This window comes from Myotis daubentonii, chromosome 11 (assembly GCF_963259705.1).
Source record: "Myotis daubentonii chromosome 11, mMyoDau2.1, whole genome shotgun sequence".
Taxonomy (NCBI): domain Eukaryota; kingdom Metazoa; phylum Chordata; class Mammalia; order Chiroptera; family Vespertilionidae; genus Myotis; species Myotis daubentonii.
Window position 1 is genome coordinate 80,802,125 of NC_081850.1, and position 18,944 is coordinate 80,821,068.

An 18,944-nucleotide genomic window follows, 5' to 3' on the forward strand; every position below is an offset into this window, starting at 1 on the left:
CAGGGGAGCTGAGCGGGCAGGGAGCGGGCTGGGAGGGCGCCGTGCCCACATGCCCACGCCCCTCCTGCTGCCGCCTGGCTCAGCGTCAGGGAGGCTCCTGAGCTGCATGTGCGAGAAGCCAGGTTCCAGCCGGGAGCTCAGAGGAAGGGAGGCCTCCGGGGAGCGAGGGGGCAGGCTCTGGCCGCCCGCCCCAGGCTCGTGTGGGACTCGGACGATGCCCAGAAGGGCTCCCGGGGCGAAGGGCACGGCGGCCTCAGAGGCGCAGGCTGTTCCAGGGGCGGGGGTGGGGTGGGGCGGCCTTCACGCGGCGCTGGCGGGCAGGGTGCGCTCGGCCAGGGCTGAGGGCCTGCACGCGCCTCTTTCTCCATTTCAGGGCCCCGTCGGTTTCCCCGGAGATCCCGGTCCCCCCGGAGAGCCCGGCCCCGCGGTAGGTGTTTGAGGCCCTGAGCCGTCCGTCCCCCCGATGCTGACCGGCCTCTGCAGCCCGTGCTTTCTTTCCGGGGGGTTATCCGTGAGCTCCCCATGGGGCACGGTGCCCTCCCAAGGGGCCTCCATCTGGGTCAGGTGCAGACGCGGTCCCCAGCTTTGAGCGCGCTGTGCCCCGCCCACCCGATGGGCTTGGATTTGGGGGACGGGACTCGGGTGCCGTCCGGAGGCTGAAGGAACTTGCTTTCATCCCCACAGGGGCAGGATGGCCCCCCTGGCGACAAAGGGGACGACGGCGAGGCCGGGCAGACGGTGAGTGCGCCGTGACCTTTGGGACTTGCTTTGTTCATTTCTTTTTTTTAAAAAAAAAAAATGTTTTTATTGATTTTAGAAAGACAGGAAGGGAGAGAGAGAGAAACATTGATGTGAGGGAGAAACATCCATCAGCTGCCTCCCGCACGCCCCCCACTGGGGATCGAGCCTGCAGCCCCGGCCTGTGCCCTGGCCGGGATCGAACCCTGACCTCCCGGCTCACAGGTCGATGCTCAACCACTGACCCCGCCGGCCGGACGCTTTGTTCATTTCTGACCAAACCCAAACCCCGTCGGCTGGTTCCGTTGGTTCCTGACCGTGCAGGGACCGTGGCCCTCCCGTCGGGGCTGGAGAGCACGGCCCTTCCCAGGAGGGAGCCCGTCACCTGCCCAGAGCCGCCCACGCTCAGGGGTCGCTTGCTCTATTTTTTAATTTATTGATGTCAGAGAGGAAGAGGAGCGGGAAGATAGAAACATCAGTGATGAGAGAATCATGGATCGGCTGCCTCCTGCTCGCCCCCCACTGGGGATGGAGCCCACAACCCGGGCCTGTGCCCTTGACCGGGAATGGAACCCGGGACCCTTCTGTCCGCTGGCCGATGTGCTACCCACTGAGCAACCGGCCAGGGCAGGGCGGCTGTTCCTGCTGGGCCGGGTCCTGTCCCTCCTGGGAGGGGCTCTCCCGTCTGCCCCTGGCTGAGCTCGCACAGAGGCTGCCTTCTGCCCTGCGTGGAGGGTTTGAGACGCTGTTTCCCGCTGAGTCCCTGTGATGGCGCCCTCAGTGCCCGGGTCCCCGCAGCTGCCCTCCCCGCCCGGCGCCCTTGCGGAGACACTGTCCTCCCTGTGCCTCCGCGTCCGCGTCCAGCCGGCCACGCTCACAGGCGGCGAGCCCGTCACTGGGGTCCTGGGAGCGGGATGGGGGGTGAGGGGAGTGAGGTAAGGGGGGCGGGCACGTCAGCCCCCCGAGATGGGGGTCAGGGTCGGGCTGCCCAGGACACGGGCTCAGCGTGTTCTTCCGGCCCGAGCCCAGCCCGGCCCTGCTGCGCCTCCGCACCGACCCCCGACCCGACTCACCCCGGTTCTCTCTCTGACTCCAGGGATCCCCGGGCCCCACTGGTGAACCGGGTCCGTCCGGGCCTCCGGGAAAACGGGTAAAGGACTCTGCGAGGCCTCTCCGGCCAAGTCCGCATGCAGCTCTCCCCCTCCCCCTCCCCTCCCCCTCCCTGGCGGGGGCCCGGGCGCTGAGTGCTGGCGGGAAAGTGCTTCTGCAAAGCGTGTCCTCCCTTCAGCTTCCCGCGCGTCATGGAGCCTCAGACCTGTCCATGCGCCTGCGCCTCTGAGGAGGGCCCAGTGCTGACGCCAGCGTGATGGCTGACGGGGAGATAAACACCCCAAGGCTGGGCTCCCCCTCCCCGGGCCAGGCCTCTGAGAGGCAGCACAGGCCCCAGGCGGTTCATGCACGTTCAGTGATGGGCCTTTTGCTGCTGCAGCTGCAGAAACTGAGCTGTGGGGTGTGGAACCCAGAGAGGGAGCCCCCCTCACCGCAGCCAGGCCCCCCTCACTCACAGCACCCAGAGCCCCCCTCACAGCAGCCAGGCCCCCCGCACTCACAGCAGCCAGGGCGCCTCACGCTGACCTGGGACCTGCTCCAGGCCGGAGTCACTCTGGCTGCATCTGGGGTCCTGCATCCCGCTGGCCAGGGGCCCAGGGACGACCCCCATGCCCCTCCCCCCCAGGCCTGTCCCCCTGCAGACCCTGTTCCCTGGGACCTGCAGCCAACTCCTCCCTCATCGTGTTTCTCTTGCTGCTCTAGGGTCCCCCGGGGCCCGCAGGCCCTGAAGGCCGACAGGGGGAGAAAGGAGCCAAGGTAACAGCCCTCGCCTGCGGGGGTCAGGGAGGCGGCCTGGGCGGCGTGGGAAAGCCCGGGGGCGGCCCTCACTGTGCCTGGGCTGGGCCATCAGCCTCCCCAAACAGGGCGGCTCGGGGGTGGCTTGGGGCGCTGGGTGCAGGGTCCTGGCACCAGAGTCTGTCCCGCCAGGCCCAGCGCTGCGCGGCCTCGGGCCTGGGTCCGGCCGGGCCACCTCAGCCATGACGCTGCCCCCGAGGGCGGGGAGGGCGGGATGCGGGCCCCACTGCAGCCAGCACACGCGTGGGGCCGCCGTAGCTGCCGGAATCGCAGTAGCTGGCGTGACCCCTGGGGCTGGGAGCCCAGCTGGCTGTGAGATGGAGGAAGGCCAGGCGGCTTCCATAGGAACATGGAAAATAGCCCCCCCCCCGGGATACCTGGGGGTGCTCAGGTCCGAGCAGTGCCCCGGGCCGGGTGACCAGCGCCCTGCATGGGCCCATGCGTTCTCCTTGCCGCCTGCAGGGGGAAGCCGGCTTGGAGGGTCCTCCTGGGAAGACTGGCCCCATCGGCCCGCAGGGGGCCCCCGGGAAGCCCGGGCCTGATGGCCTGCGAGGGATCCCCGGCCCTGTGGTGAGTGACAGGAGGCCTGGCAGGGGGCGGTGTGGGCACGGGGGCGGGCATGGGGGACGGGAGCTGGCATGGGGTCGGGCACAGGGGCGGGCATGGGGGAGGGGAGCTGGCACAGGGGTGGGCAGGGGGGAGGGGAGCTGGCACGGGGGCGGGCACAGGGGCGCTCACACGGAGCCGGCTGTGTTTCAGGGTGAACAAGGTCTCCCGGGATCCCCAGGCCCCGACGGCCCCCCCGGGCCCATGGTGAGTGACGCCCCGGGGAGCCCCTGGCCATGGTGGAGGCGGGATTGGGAGAGAACCTGACCCTCCCCTCCCCCCGCAGGGCCCCCCAGGACTCCCCGGCCTCAAAGGAGACTCTGGCCCCAAAGGGGAAAAGGTAAGGGGGTCACAGGGTCGTGACCCGGGGCCCCTTGCACTCCGTGGCTGCCAAGGCAACAAGCCTGCACCCTCGCCCGCCAGAGCCTGGGGTGGGCAGCCGGGAGGTGGCGACTCGGAAAGCAAAGCTGTGCTGGTGGGAGACGCGGGCCCGGGGCACAGAGGGCTCAGTGAAGGGCATCGCTCGCGGGGACGCCGTCTCCGGCTCCCTCACAGGACATGGCGGGGGGGTGGGGGTGGGGGCAGCGCCGCATGCCCTCCCATCAGGAGTGGTTTTCTGGGCGAACATTCTTTTATTTGTAAATGTCAAGCTCACTCACGAGCCCAGTGACTGTGTAGAGGGGGGGTGTGGGGTCTTCCTCTTTCACCCTCACACCCACCCCGCCCCCTAACACCGCGAAAGCTGGAGGAGCCCTTCCAGAACTTTCTGCGGCTCATAGAAAGCAAGCAGTCGCACCGAACCTGTGCAGAGGATTGATCCTTTAGAAACAAAAGCGTGACGGTAGCGATTGTGTCCGCGAGAGCCTGTCACGCTGCCTGCCCGGTGCTGTCCCACGTGTGTTCACCATGGAAACGGGCAGAGGCGCCTGGACAGGGTCCCTCAAGATACCCTGACCCCTGGCCAGGGTCTGGGACGTTCTCTTAGGGTTTTCCACGTCAGACCCGCGGCCGAGTCCCTCGACTGCCCTCCAGGCTTCTTTCCATTCAGGAGAGGTCAGCTGGTGGCGCCCGTGGCGTGGTGTGGCGTGGCGTGGCACCTGTGGCGTGCTGCCCGTCTCACTGCCCCCCGTGGGACCTGAGGCTCTGCCACGGCCGCTGTCCTCACGCCTTCGTTCCCACAGGGTCACCCAGGCCTGATCGGACTCATCGGGCCTCCGGGCGAGCAGGGCGAGAAGGGCGACCGCGGCCTCCCCGGCCCGCAGGGCTCCTCCGGCCCCAAGGGAGAGCAGGTGGGTGAGGCGGCCCCAGCCAGCGCCTGGGGGCAAGGGCATCAGGACCCGTGGGCTCTCTGTGCCCCGGGCAGGCGCTAAGGCCAGGACGGAGGCAGCCTCTGGCCCCCAGTGCAGACGGGAGCGGCCGGAACCCAGCGGCGGCCCTGACTGCGGCCTGTGCCCTGCCCACAGCGCGGCGGCCGCACGGGCAGACATTCCCGCCACCTCTCTGCAGGAGGTGGTGGCGATTCTCAGCCTGGGGACCTGGGGACCTGGGGACCTGGGGACGGCCGGCCTCCTGGCTGGATCAGGCCCTGGCTCCACATGGAGGGGCTCAGGGCCGGAGGGCAGCGGGAGGGGAGATGCGGGCGTGGCCTGGATGTGCTGTTGGGCGGGAACGGGGCTCTGTACCCCCTTGTCCTGATAACCGCATTTTCCGCTCCTCACAGGGGATCACTGGTCCCTCCGGCCCCCTCGGCCCCCCGGGCCCCCCAGGCCTGCCGGTGCGTATCTGGGAGGGTGTGGTCCCGGTTGTTGCTGGGAGAGCAGGGAGGGGGGTCCGGTCGTGGGCCCTGTGCAGCTGGGGAGTCAGGACAGTGAGAACCCAGGATGGGGGCCCGAGGGTCCTCACTCCCACGGGGTTCCCAGCGACAGAGCACGGCTGCTGCTCAGCCAGGATTTATTTTTTTAATGATTGTTTCAACTTTTTAGAAAACTTTAAATATATTTTTTATTGATTTCAGAGAGAGGAAGGGAGAGGGAGAGAGAGATAGAATCATCAATGATGAGAGAGAATCATGGATCGGCTGCCTCCTGCACGCCCCACACTGGGGATGGAGCCCGCAACCCGGGCCTGTGCTCTGACCGGGAATCGAACCGTGACCTCCTGGTTCATAGGTCGATGCTCAACCACTGAGCAACCCGGTCGGGCAATACCCAGTCCTTTAAAGTTATTTCCCTTGGCCTGGAGCCTGTGCCTGCCCATCCCCATCAGCCTCCGCACCACCTGGGCCAGGGCCTGGGTCCCCATGGCCCAGGGGCCCCCGGCTGATGCGGGACCGGCGGGCTGCGGCTGCCTGCGGGCCGGAGGGCACTGCGCCAGGGGCTGGGCCAGCTCGCCCTCTCGCCCTCTCCCTCCGCTGCCTGCATGTGATTCCGGCTGAGGGGGGTTGGGAGGCCGACCCTGGTGGACAGGACATTCCCCACCGCTGTGGTGAGCACCAGCCACCCCCACACCCCGCCTCCCAGTCCATGAGTCCAGTGTAGGCTCCTGGGAAGGGGGACACGGATGCAAGAGGGTGAAGACCAGGCCCGGCCCAAAGGACTGGTGTCAAAGGTGGGTGCCCAGGGGTGAAGGGGCCTCCTGCTCGCTAATGCTCCGCCTCCTCTCCACAGGGTCCTCCCGGTCCCAAAGGTGCTAAGGGCTCCTCGGTAAGTGGTGTGCACCCTGCAGGGGCCCCGTCACCCGGGGGGGGTGTGTGTGCACCCTGCAGGGGCCCCGTCACCCGGGGGGGTGCACCCTGCAGGGACCCTGTCACCCGGGGGGGGTGTGCACCCTGCAGGGACCCCGTCACCCGGGGGGGGAGGGTGTGCACCCTGCAGGGACCCCGTCACCCGGGGGGGGTGCATTCTGCAGGGGCCCCGTCACCCGGGGGGGGTGTGCACCCTGCATGTGTCCCACCCTGAGCCCCGCGCTCCCCTGGCCCACATGGGTCGCGCTGCTCCCCTACTGTCCTGTCCTGAGCTCACTCCAGCCTGAGGGGGTGGCTGTGTCTCTGCCCAGCAGGAAGGACCTGGTCCCCCTAGCTCCCATCTCGGGGGCGGTGGAGGGGCGAGGGGAGCTGTCACCTCCCTGCATGTTAGACCTGCCCCGTCCACCACACGGGCTGTCAGGGACCCCAGGGAGTCCGGGTCCCCGCAGGCCCCCGTGATCAGAGTTGGTTCTTCTCCCCCCACCAGGGTCCCACTGGCCCGAAGGGTGAGGCAGGCCACCCAGGACCCCCAGGCCCACCGGTGAGCAGCCTGAGGACGTGCCCGTGGGGGTGGGGGTTCCCCTAGCGCCGAGGGCGCCGTGCGAAGATATGTCTGTGCCGCTCAATTTCCAAACCAACCTTATGGAGCGTGACAGGGCGTGACAGTGGCAGGGCGGGCCTGTCCCTGGGAGAAGCCAAGGGAATGTAACCCAGGCGGGCTCCCTGGGGGAGGCAGAGAGGGAGAGACAGACAGAGGGAGGACAGACAGGGAGAGGAGATGAGAGACAGGGAGAGAGGAGAAAGCGCGCGTGTGTGCACACATATGTGTGCATCCCTGTGTGTGTGCATGTATGTGCACATGTGTGCGTGTGTGTGCATGTGGGGTGGGCGCAGTAGACAAGGCCTTAAGGTGCAGGCAGCGCCCCCTTTGGCAGCGCAGCCTCTGGATGCCTGACGCAGCCCCAGGAGCACAAGGCTCGGGCCTTGTCAGCCTCCTGCAGCCCCACTGTGTGCAGCCGCGTCGGGTGCTTTGAGCCTCGCTGAGAACAGACGGGAACACCAGCCTGGGGCGCGCTGCTGAGGGCTGGCGCAGAGCGGACAGCGGGTGGGGCGGCTGGGGCAGGAACCGGACCTCCAGGGCACCCGGATGCGGTCCGAGGAGGGAGGTGCTCGGTGCCGACAAGGCCCAGCGGCGGAGACGGGTGGAATGTTCCAGAGGCAGGGGAGAGGGCAGGATGCGTACTGAGATGGAGGTGTGTGCAGCCCCGGGCCCACCCGCCCTGTCCTGTCCCACCCACGGCCGCCCCTCTCCCACCCCAGGGCCCCCCGGGCGAGGTCATCCAGCCGCTGCCGATCCAGGCGTCCAGGGCGCGGCGGAACATCGACGCCAGCCAGATGCTGGACGACGGGGAGGGCGAGAGCTACGTGGACTACGCGGATGGCATGGAGGAGATCTTCGGCTCGCTCAACTCCCTCAAGCTGGAGATCGAGCAGATGAAGCGGCCACTGGGCACCCAGGAGAACCCCGCCCGCACCTGCAAGGACCTGCAGCTCTGCCACCCGGACTTCCCCGACGGTGGGGCGCGCGGGCCCGGGCTCACGGGGCTGGGTGGGCCCAGCGGCAGGCCCCGGGCGGGTCCTCACACTCCCCCTCCCCCCCGCAGGCGAATACTGGGTCGACCCGAACCAGGGCTGCTCCCGGGACTCCTTCAAAGTTTACTGCAACTTCACGGCCGGGGGGGCCACGTGCGTCTTCCCCGACAAGAAGTCCGAGGGGGTGAGTGCCCGCCCGCCAGCCGCCTGCCTCGGGCTCACGGGGGCAGCTTTTGGAGTGGAAACTGGCCGGTTTCTCGTCGACGTTTGCTCCCGAGGTGGCCGTAAGGGGCAGTGGGGGTTATTAGTGATGAGATGGGGCTGCAGCCCCGGGTTTCGGAAGTGGACGGACGCCAGCTCTGGTCTCCCCACCACCCCTGGTGCTGGGGTTCCAGCCACAGCTGGTCAGCTCCCTCCCTAAGTGACTCCCCAGTTCTGACCTCAGACCACCCCGTAGCCCGTGGAGGACCTGGGGCACAGGGACCCGGCGCATCTTGGAGAAGCCGGCGGCCCCTGATTCTGGCGCCGTCGCTTTGGCGGCTTTGCTGCTGTCCCCGAGCGCAGTCCGCCCTGTGGTTGGTGGACTTCCCTCGGGCTCACCCGCTGCGATTTGTGGGCATCGACTTCCCAGTCACCTCTGGCCTCAAAGCCTGTCCGCCAGGGGGGACGCTGATGTGTGTGTGAACGGGTGTGTGTGTGTGTGTGTGTGGACGGGCGTGTGGATGGTGTGTGTGTGTGTGTGTGGACGGGCGTGTGGATGGTGTGTGTGTGTGTGTGTGTGTGGACGGGCGTGTGGATGGTGTGTGTGTGTGTGTGTGTGTGGACAGGCGTGTGGATGGTGTGTGTGTGTGTGTGTGTGTGTGTGTGCAGCCAGGCGTGTGGATGGTGTGTGTGTGTGTGTGTGTGGACGGGCGTGTGGATGGTGTGTGTGTGTGTGTGTGTGTGTGTGTGGACGGGCGAGTGGATGGTGTGTGTGTGTGTGTGTGTGGACAGGCATGTGGATGGTGTATGTGTGTGTGTGTGTGTGGACGGGCGTGTGGATGGTGTGTGTGTGTGTGTGTGTGGATGGGCGAGTGGATGGTGTGTGTGTGTGTGCGTGTGTGTGTGGACAGGAGTGTGGATGGTGTGTGTGTGTGTGTGTGTGTGTGTGTGCAGCCAGGCGTGTGGATGGTGTGTGTGTGTGTGTGTGTGTGTGGACAGGCGTGTGGATTGTGTGTGTGTGTGTGTGTGTACGGGTGTGTTGCTTTCTGTCATGTGTGAGTCGGAGGCTGGGCCCGGGACTGGTGAGGAGGACAGGGCCTCTAGTGGGGAAGGTCACAGAGACGCCGGCCACAGTGCCCTGGGCGTGGGCCTGGCAGCCCCTCCCGATGTCCCCCTGGGACGGCTGGCTGTCCTGGGACAAGGGCGGCCGGTCCTTGGGGCCGGTTTGCCGTGAGGTTCAGGCTCGGGCGGCAGTCAGCAGCTGCAGCCTCAGCTCCCTGGTGGCCGCAGCGCCCAGGAGCACTGTCTGCAGAGAGCAGGCCCGAGCCCTAAGCCCTAAGCCCGAGCCCTGAGCCCTAAACCCTAAGCCCTAAGCCCTAAGCCCTAAACCCTAAGCCCGAGCCCTGAGCCCTAAACCCTAAGCCCTAAACCCTAAGCCCTAAGCCCTAAACCCTAAGCCCTAAGCCCTAAACCCTAAGCCCGAGCCCTGAGCCCGAGCCTGAGTCCACTGCAGCCAGGGAGTCAGCCCTGGGCCGGGAGCCCACGCGGGACCTGGGCTCCACACTGACTGACAGGCAGGCAGTTTGAGGACCTCTCCTTGATCTTTCATCCCCGCCCGAGGGGATTTTCCCAAGGCTTTTTGGAGGAGGGGGGTAGGGAGGGAGGAGGGAGAGAGAACATCCACTGGCTGCCTCCTGCATACCCCCCAATGGGGGGCAGGAGTGGACCTGCAACCCAGGTGCATGCCCTTGACCGGGACTCCAACATGAGACCCTCTGGTGTGAGGGGCCGTGCTCTAACCACTGAGCGCACCGGCAAGAGCAAGGACCTCAGTTTTATTTTATTTTAAAATACTTTTATTGATGTCAGAGAGAACAGGAAAGGGAGAGAGAGATCAAAACATCCATGATGAGAGAATCATTGATTGACTGCCTCCTGCTCGTCCCACACCCGGGATCAAGCCCACAACCTGGGCACGGGCCCTGACGGGGAATCGAACTGTGACCTCCTGGACGCCCAACCCCTGAGCCCCGTCGGCCGGGCAAGGACCCCATTTTTATGTGCCCTCACACCCAGAACCTAAACCCCTGGGGGGCCTGCACTCCCAGCAGCGGTCCCTGAGGGTTGAGAGGAGATGCCCACCCGGGGCCCCCATGGGCAGAGGCCAGGAGGAGCGTCAGGGGAGGGCACAGCTTCTCACGCTTCCTGTCACTGCCCGTCCTCTGCCAGTGGCCTCGCTGCCGGTCAGCTGGCAGGACGCGCTCCCGGGGCCCCGGCTGGTGGGGCATCCGGGCAGCCGGCGGTGGGGTGCTGAGCGACCCGCCGCCCGCCCTCCTCCTCGGCGCGTGTGCTGCCAGCCAGGCGTCCCGGGCGGGAGCCTCGGGCATGGGCCCGGCCACAGCCCCGGCAGGTGGAGGCCCTCCGCCTGGTCCGCTGGGCCGCAGGAGGGTGGGGGTGTCGGGCAGAAGCTGGGGTGAGGCGAGCGCCTGCCCGAGGCCCTGGTCCTGTCCCCGAGGAGGCCGCCCTCTGAGCAGGTCCCCACAGCCACGGGTGCGGGCCCCAAAGCAGGAGGGCGGGGCATCCTGAGGGGCCGGGGCGGCTGGACACCCTCGTCCTCCAGGGGGTCCCGATCCTGCTCCTGCCCGAGGCCAGCTCAGAGGACAGCGGGGGACGGGGCAGGGATACTGACCCGCAGGCAGCGCCCCGTGGACTGGGACAGGCCGGCAGTCTCTGTCCTGCAGCACGTGGACACGCCAGCAGCCGTGGCTCTGCCCCTTGGCCCCCCGCCGGCCGCACGGCTCCCCTGGCGGGGCCCTCACTCACTCGTTCCCTCAGGCCCATTCCTGCCTCCACAGCATCCCTGCGGCCTCGGCCCCTGCGAACTCCACAGGGAGGCCCCTCCCTCCCGCAGGGGGACAGGCGCTGTGCTGCAGGGGGTTCCCCAGGTCACTCCTCCGAGGGCGTGCACCCCACCACACGCACCACACGGAGCCCACGCGTGCACACACACAGCACACGCACCCACCGCTCACACCGAGCTGGTCCAGCTGTGTCACCGTGAGCCCTGCCCACCTGTCCCAGGTGGTGGCCATACAGACAGAGCCACACCCCGCCACCAGGTCCTTCCCTGACCCCATCAGCCAATGTTGCTCCTGCTGTCTCACTGGAATTGATTCATTTACTCACTCATTCACTCACTCACTCACTCACTCACTCATTCACTCATTCATTCACTCACTCAGTCACTCATTCATTCGTTCACTCACTCATTCACTCATTCATTCATTCACTCATTCATTCGTTCACTCACTCATTCACTCATTCATTCATTCACTCGTTCATTCACTCATTCATTCACTCGTTCATTCACTCACTCATTCACTCGTTCATTCACTCACTCATTCGTTCAGGCCGCAGGCACTGAGCAGGACCAGGGGCCCCGATGCTGGATAAACTGAGCACATGAAGCAGGTGCCTCGGCTCTGGGGCAGTCAGAGGCACCCACAGAGTCCTTCCCGGCCGGGCACTGCGACCCCCGCGGGGGAGGGCGGGACGGGTCGCCCGTGGCAGGCAAGAGAGTAACCTGTCCTTCTTTCTCTCCCTCGGCGCCCCCTGCTCCGCCTTCAGGCCAGAATCACCTCTTGGCCCAAAGAGAACCCGGGCTCCTGGTTCAGTGAATTCAAGCGCGGGAAACTGGTAAGGCGGCCCTGCCCCGCGGTGCCCTCAACGCGCCCGTGTCCTATCTTCCAGAGTAAGATGGCCCGCTGGCCCAAAGAGCAGCCCGCCACCTGGTATAGCCAGTTCAAGCGCGGGTCGCTGGTAAGTGCCCCGGCGCCGCCTGCTTGCCGCACGGCCTGGCTCGCGGCTCTGCATGGGACCTGCGGCCGCCGGGCCGCACCTGCTCCCGCCCCTCTGGCCGAAGCGCTCCACGGCACGCGACAGCTGGACACCCCGCCACCCCCCGGCCGCTCCCGTCAGCCTGGGCACACGCGGCTCCGGTCCTGCAGGGCGTTCAGGGCGCCGGAGCCACCGCTGCCGGGATGCAGACTCTGGCTCGGTCTTGTTTTGTTTTTTTTTTTTTTTTAATTCTTTATGGTTGGTTTCCTGCTCAGTCTTGGGGGCAGGTCCCAGGTCAGTGGACCACTGGGGTCTCCCCAGGGCCCGTCCGCTGGGCCCTGCCCGGCCCGAAGGCCGTTCTGATGGCCGAGCTGGCCCGGGGCGTCTCAGATGCGCCCCAAATGGCTACGTCAGTGTCTGTTCTGACTCCTGGGTAGCGGCCTTCAATGACCGCCCCCCCAAATGAAAACACGTGGTGTCCCTTGAAAGAACAGAGTGAGGCGCCTTCTAGTCCCTGGGAGACAGACGGGTCTGTGCCCGAGAGACCAGTGGCCGTGGTGCCCAGAGGGCACCCCACCCCGGACGCCTCAGCGGCGTTGGCCTGAGTCTGCGCCGTCTCCCGAGTTCACAGCCGGGCTCCCAGCTGTGGCCTGTGCTGCCCTGAGGACCCTCTGCTTCCCGTGGTCCCGCCTCCGTCTAGTCGTCCCCACAGGCGGCCCCTGAGGGCGGAGCTTCCTCCCCGGAAGCGAGCTCTTGGGCAGGAGGCTTCTGACCTGACCTGCACCCTCGGTCCCGCCCCCAGCCTCTCCTGTGGGCACAGGGGCCACGCCCCCACGGGCACGCGGAGCAGTGGCTTCCAGGTCGCTATGCCCGGTCACGCTCTGAACACCCTTCCTTCCTCTACCCCAAGGCGCCCGTGGCTGATGGATACTGCACGCCCGCACAGCCCCTTTCCAATTGCCCAGGTCTTGCCAACACCGCAGGCCCATGCTCAGCTGGCCACGCCCGTGGGCACTGCCTCTCTGGCCTCCCGTCTGCTCTGCCCTCCTCCCCCTCTCCTGCCCCCTCTCCACTGGCACACGGAGGACCTGGAGCCCAGGGGCTGGACCCATTGCCCGGGGGCTCAGCCTGGTGGGCGGAGGGTCAGGGTGATGGGCGCAGGAGTCGGGGGGCCGCCCAGAGCCAGGGAGGCAGTGGGGTCCTCCAGACATTACGGGTCCTTTGTTCCAGCCACAGCCCCAGGAGCCTACCTCGGCCAGTGTCCTGTGTCACAGACAGAAGGCGAGGCTGGCGGGGCGGAGGCTGGAGGGACAGGGCGAAGCTCCTGTTGTGCCCACTCGTCTTGTCCGGCTCTGGCCCTGCGAGTGGACAGGACAGAGGTGCTGTCCCTCCTCGAGGGAACAGGGGCCTCTGGGGCCGGCAGACCGGGCCGTGCCCCGTGAAGATGGTAGTGCAGGGCCCTTGCCCACGAGGGCAGGGTCACAGTGGATCTGGGTTCCACCCCGGCCCTGGGCAGCTGCAGGTCCTCCGTGTCCGGCCCCCGCTGCCTCCCTGCGACCCCCTCCTTCCCCCACCCCCACCCCCGCCTGCGTCCTCTCCCGAGTCAGTCACCTTTCCCCGAGGAGCACCTGACGGCCGGCCACGGTGGGTATTCAGTCCTCCCCCCAAGTCCTCCGGGGGCGTCTGGGGGCGCCGGCCAGTGGCTCTGTGCCCCCCGCCCTGCGGGAAGGAGCCCGCCAGGCTGGCCCCACCGTCCGTGGCGGGGACAGAGTCCAGTGGATTCTCCGTGTTCCACGCACCTCTCTGGGGAGGGCTGGCGGCTCAGCCTGGCCTTTTCCGCCCGCACGATGCCACCCTCGCTCGGCGGGCGTGGGAGTGAGGAGAGCCTGGCTCCCCAAGGGAGGGCGGGAGAGACGCGCTGTCTCGGGGTCAGGAGGCAGCTGCGGCCCCAGGCGGAGCCCCAGACTCAGAGGCCCATGCTCCCGCGGGGGTAAAGAGACAGGGACCGCTCCCTCCGTACGCCCGTCGCCAGCCCCACACCCTGCGCCGGCTCCGCGCCCCACTGGCTGGGGAGCCCAGGGGGATGTCTGTTGGTGACGCTGGGGAGGGCCCTAGAGAGCAGCACACCCTCTGGCCCTGGCCCTGTGTTGGCTGATGGAGAGGGGTGCCCGGGCACCCGGTTCAGCCTGGCAAGTGACCACCCGTGGCTGAAAGGCCCCTCTGTCTGCCCTGGATTCCGTGCCCGGTGGGGGGCGGGGACATCCCAGGGCGCCCCTGCGGCTCCAAGAGGGCGCCCGGTCACCCCACCTCCCAGCTCTTGGCCGTACGGCCGTGACCCTCCGGGGGGCCGGGCTTCCTGCTGGCCTGGGTGCTCCCGGGGCCTGGCCCTCTGGCTGCATTCGCAGGCCCCCTGGCCAGGCCTCGCCCATCACTGGCCCTCAGCACAGGGCGTTCACCATGAACGGGACCTAATGAGCCTTTGGCCGCCTCGGGGCACAGAGACAGGGAGGTCCAGAAAGGGCTGCCTTCCCAGCCCCGGGCGCCTACGCCCCACGCCCCGGGGGGGAAGGTGGACGCGGAGACAGGCCAAGGTGAGGCTGAGGCACCTAACCCAGAGGGGCTTCCTGGAGGAGGAGGCACGTGCATGGAGCCCTGCAGGATGGGGCCGGGCACAGAAGTGGGGGGTTACTTAGGTTCCTGAAAAATGAGGTGTGGCTCAGGGACCCCACAGAGCTGGTGTGTGCCGGCCTCGGCGGGACGTGTGGCTCACGCTGCGGAGGAGAGGGCCCGCGGGTGAAGGCGCCGCCGTGAGCGTTGTCCTAGGGGCTGCGTCAGCGCCTGTGTCCCCCTCAGCTGAGCGCCCTCCTCCTGTCCCCCCACAGCTGTCCTATGTGGACGCCGAGGGCAGCCCCGTGGGCGTGGTCCAGATGACGTTCCTGCGCCTGCTCAGCGCCTCCGCCAACCAGAACATCACCTACAACTGCTACCAGTCGGTGGCCTGGCAGGACGCGGCCACGGGCAGCTACGACAAGGCCATGCGCTTCCTGGGCTCCAACGACGAGGAGATGTCCTACGACAACAGCCCCTACATCCATGCCCTGATGGACGGCTGCGCGGTGAGCATCGCGTGGGCGCTGCCTCGGGGGTGGGACTCGTTCGCGCCTGGAGCAGTTCCTTCAGTCCACACCCATTTCCTGGGCACGGACCCTGGCCAGGCCCTGAGCCGGGTGCCGGGCCGGGGCCCTGGGAGCCCAAATGAGGAGCGCCCCCTGGCTGCTGCTCTGAGCACGTGGCTGACCCTGGCCGCCCCACAGAGGGCCTGGGGGAAGGGCCGGTGGGGAGGGCCTGGGGAAGGGCTGGGAGCCCAGGCCACAAGCCCCTCCCATGTGACGTCCACTCGGAGGCCGGGCCCTCTGCTCAGGCAGGTCCGTTCGGGAATGGGTGGACCGAGCGGAGACTGGGTTTGCTCCCGAGGCTGTGGCTGTGCTGGGACGGCCTACAGACGCGGGGCGATGACAGCAACCACTCGCTGTGGATCCCCGGCAGCCCCGCCCGCGTTAGGGCAGCTCCCCGGACCCCGTGCCGCCGCGGGGAAGGGGCGACAGGCCCAGGAGGGGACAGGCTAGCGCAGGCCGCACGGCCGGTCAGGGCTGGGTTCTCATTTGCTTCTTGGCCTCTGGGCCGGGATGCTGGCCCTGCTCTGCACCCCACGTGTGGCCCCCAAGAACCAGGCGGGGTTCCTCGGGGAGGGTCAGCACCTCGGGTCTGCACGTCGGCTCTGAGCTGTGCCCTCAGATCCCTGCCCTCCGCACCACCTGTTCCGAGGACCTGCCCGCTGCCCCCCAGGCCAGATCCCACTGGCACAGGCCAGGGCGGCTCCACCCCTGGCAGGGCCAGAGCCCGCCCTGCGCCCAGGAGGCCCTTCCTGCTCCTGACACGCACCCCCAGCTGCTCCCGGGAGGCCGGAAGGGGGGACGGGGCAGAAGGAGAATGTCCCGCTTCTCTGCCTCCCGCCGGGAAGTTAACCGTAGCACCGGCTCCCGGGCCGCCCCGGGCACCCCCCTCGCCTAGGAGCTGGGAACCGCATTGGGCTGGAGCTGAGCCCGGTGGACCCGCTCCTGGGACTGTTTCTGACAGACAGCCACTGGCAGGGGCCGCGCTGTGACGGGAGATGAGGAGGCAGAACAGAGAGGCAGGGCTGGCCCGAGCCGGGACTCTGGCTTTGAGCTTCCCGGCTCCCACGGCCTAAAGGGACCCCGTGTGTGGCCCCGCCCATGCCACCGTGGTGCCAGGGCAGAATCAGCCCATGAAACGGTGGGGACCTGGTGACGCCAAACAGAACTTGCCGATGGGGAGGTGCAGGTCACTCTCCTGAGCTGCCCGCGCCCTCGTGCCTCAGTTTACCCAGGCCCCCTCCTCTTCTTGCTCTTGTGAGTGCGGCCAGCCTGCTGGCGCCATCATGGGTGCTGAGTTTTTAACAAGGGCCCCTGGTGTGGGTGGAGCCCACAGTCCTGGCGAGACCTCCTTGGGGGGAATCTATGAGGCGACGGGGGTGCCCGCCTGGCAGGGACTAGGTGGGTCCGAATGGCTGCGGGCCCCGTCCCAGCCCCACTCCCGGCTCCCGGCTCCCGGCTCCTGGCTATGGAGGGGGCTGAATGGGACATGGGGGGACCGGGCGGGTGTGGTGGGGCAGGGGCCACCCCTAGAGGCTGCGCGGCCTGACGCCCCTGCTCCCCGCCCCGACACCCCCAGACCCGGAAAGGCTACCAGAAGACGGTGCTGGAGATCGACACGCCCAAGGTCGAGCAGGTGCCCATCGTGGACATCATGTTCAACGACTTCGGGGAGGCGGCCCAGAAGTTCGGATTTGAGGTGGGACCGGCTTGCTTCCTGGGCTAGGAGCCGCGCCGACCCCGCGACCAACCTCGTGACCTCAGCACGCCGCCTGGGGGTGTCCTGGACAGCGAAGGCCCCTCGTCCCATCCCCGACCTCATCCGCGCCCCGGCACCCCGCCAGGACGCACCCCAAACCAGAGAGAGCGAAGGGAAAGAGCCGTGCCCCCACCTCAGAGCCGAATCACATGACCCCGATGGCCCCCAGGCCGGGCCGCCCCGCCGCCGTCTCCAGCCGGTCCCGTCTACACCGCATCGCACTCCACAGATGGGCCGGGCCACGCGATCTCGCCGTGGAGCCTTCACAGGGCTGGGGCGGGCGGGGGGCCTGCGGGGTTTGGAGAGGACATTTTTAAATTCCACTTGAAGATGTGCGTTCCCCCTGCCCTGCCACAAACGTTCCCAGACGCGCCCCGCGGAAGTCGGAGCCGCGGAGCCCGGGCTGCTCGCTCAGGGCCAGCTGTCAGCCGTTCCCGTGCCAACCACGGTCCCAGGTGCTGTGTGTGATGGCGTCAATGTGTGTACTGTGTTGTCATAACCGTTCAGTGTCCCCGACTTTCAGCCACGTAGGCAAGCCCAGCTCAGTCCCACGGGAGATGGGGACAGGGTGGGGCGGGGGTGTGTGCCCGCGCTGGATGCAGTCCCTCTGGCGAGACCCGGGAGCCCCCCCCGCCCGCCCTGCAGGAGCAGGTGCAGCGATTGGAAATCTGCCCAGAACAGCGAGGGTCCCGCCGCCAGGTGCGGGCCCTACTCGGACCAACCCTTCGTGTCTCATCAGCTCTGGGCTTTCCCGTGGGGAGGGAGCAGGCATTTACCCGCTGCCTTCCTGGCAGGCTCTTGGGGTGAAAGATGGGCTCGGCAACCCCCTATGCCCCCCACCCACCCCGAGTGGGCGCGTCCGGGGCAGGAGGCCGCGTGTTCTGCGGACGGTCGCTAAGTGAAACTCGGTGCTTATCTCTCTCTCTCTGTGGTGCTATCTGTCTCGAGATCCTGAAGGCGGCGCTGGCCTGGCCGGGCCACCCCCCCACCGTCCTCCACAGTCTGGGTTTCTACCAAGGACGCCGCGATAAATGCCGTCCCTCCCTTCCCGCGGGGCCCCGAGGCACACCCCCCAAGACCTGTGACCCCGTCCGGTTGCGTCCTGTGATTTGAAAACACAGGCAGAGCGAGAGGCTCCCGCCTCGTCTGCAGGGTCCCCGTAGCAGGTGGTCCTCGGGCCCGGATGTCTGGTGCTAATTTCTGTGGTCGCTGATTCCCGGGAGCCACTCGGTGGCCTTGGTGCTGCCCGCGGGCTCCCCACTCGGGGACACACGGGCGATGAACTTTGTGAGTCCCCGCAGGGCGGCCAGCGGCCCGTCCCAGGTACAAAACTTGGGTTTCCATCGGCGACACCTGCACGGCTCGGGGGCGAGGACCGCGGCGGCGGGCAGGCCCCCTGTACTGTGAAAGCGGCCCTCCCGGGGCTCCCCGCCTCCCGCACGCGGGGCCCCGTGGGAGGACCTCGGTGCGTCCTCGACCTGCCCCGCCTGTCCACACGTGGATCCGGCTCAGGAAGCCATGGCACGGCCGCCAGAAACCGACCACCACCCGCGAGGATTCCCCGATCGCCCGGGAAATCCGTCCTGCTCCTGCCAGAGAGAAGCCGCTTCCAGAGACTGTGGGACCCGGCACGCGGCCATGACTGTCCCGTCCGTCCGTCCGTCCGTCCGTCCCTCAGCGGAAAAGCCGTGCCCCAGGCCGCCGTGCGCACCCCGGGGGCTCTCCAGGTCATGTGATTCCGGTTTGATTTCTCGTCCACCCTCCTTCCCTCCTGTCATTTCCTCCCTCCATTGGCCAACCTTCCAAGCTGTACTTTGTGCCGAACTCAAACGTGCCCGTCCCCCCAGACCACGTAGCCACGGTCTATGCAATAAAAGCACTTCTATATTTGCAGAAGGTCTGTCGGCCTCACTTTATTCTCTTCCCTCCTGATCTGTGTAACTGGACATACGCGGAGGGAGAGAACTATCGGAAAACAAAACCCGTGGTAACGATTCGAGACCTCAGGCCCTGACAATATGTCACGTGACGTGGTGCACGGCCGACAGGGCCGGCGTTTCAGCTGTGCTGCCCAGGAAAGGGCGTTTCAGAATCCTCTGCCCCCCCCCCTCTCCCTCTCCCTCTCTCTCTCTCTCTCTCTCTCTCTCCCTCTCTCTCTCTCTCTCTCTCTCTCTCTCTCCCTCTCTCTCTCTCTCTCTCTCTCTCTCCCCCTCTCTCTCCCTCTCTCTCTCTCTCCCTCTCTCCCTCTCTCTCTCCCTCTCTCTCTCCCTCTCTCTCCCCCTCTCTCTCTCTCTCTCCCCCTCTCTCTCCCTCTCTCTCTCTCTCCCTCTCTCCCTCTCTCTCTCTCCCCCCCCCCTCTCTCTCTCTCTCCCTCTCTCTCTCCGTCTCT

The 18,944-nt window shown here is 67.3% G+C and overlaps 1 protein-coding gene across 1 annotated transcript in view; it reads left to right on the top strand.

Annotated features, from left to right (window-relative positions):
* COL5A1 (collagen type V alpha 1 chain) overlaps positions 1 to 18,451 on the top strand; it is a 94,828-nt gene extending 76,377 nt beyond the window's left edge. Inside the window, 16 exon segments of the mRNA XM_059658474.1 lie at positions 374 to 427; positions 685 to 738; positions 1,835 to 1,888; positions 2,551 to 2,604; positions 3,106 to 3,213; positions 3,403 to 3,456; positions 3,536 to 3,589; positions 4,431 to 4,538; positions 4,970 to 5,023; positions 5,916 to 5,951; positions 6,480 to 6,533; positions 7,313 to 7,568; positions 7,657 to 7,769; positions 11,537 to 11,605; positions 14,506 to 14,739; positions 16,376 to 18,451. Of these exon segments, the coding sequence (XP_059514457.1) occupies positions 374 to 427; positions 685 to 738; positions 1,835 to 1,888; positions 2,551 to 2,604; positions 3,106 to 3,213; positions 3,403 to 3,456; positions 3,536 to 3,589; positions 4,431 to 4,538; positions 4,970 to 5,023; positions 5,916 to 5,951; positions 6,480 to 6,533; positions 7,313 to 7,568; positions 7,657 to 7,769; positions 11,537 to 11,605; positions 14,506 to 14,739; positions 16,376 to 16,522 (1,503 nt within the window). The 3' untranslated portion in view covers positions 16,523 to 18,451.
* Positions 18,452 to 18,944: the final 493 nt, after the last annotated feature.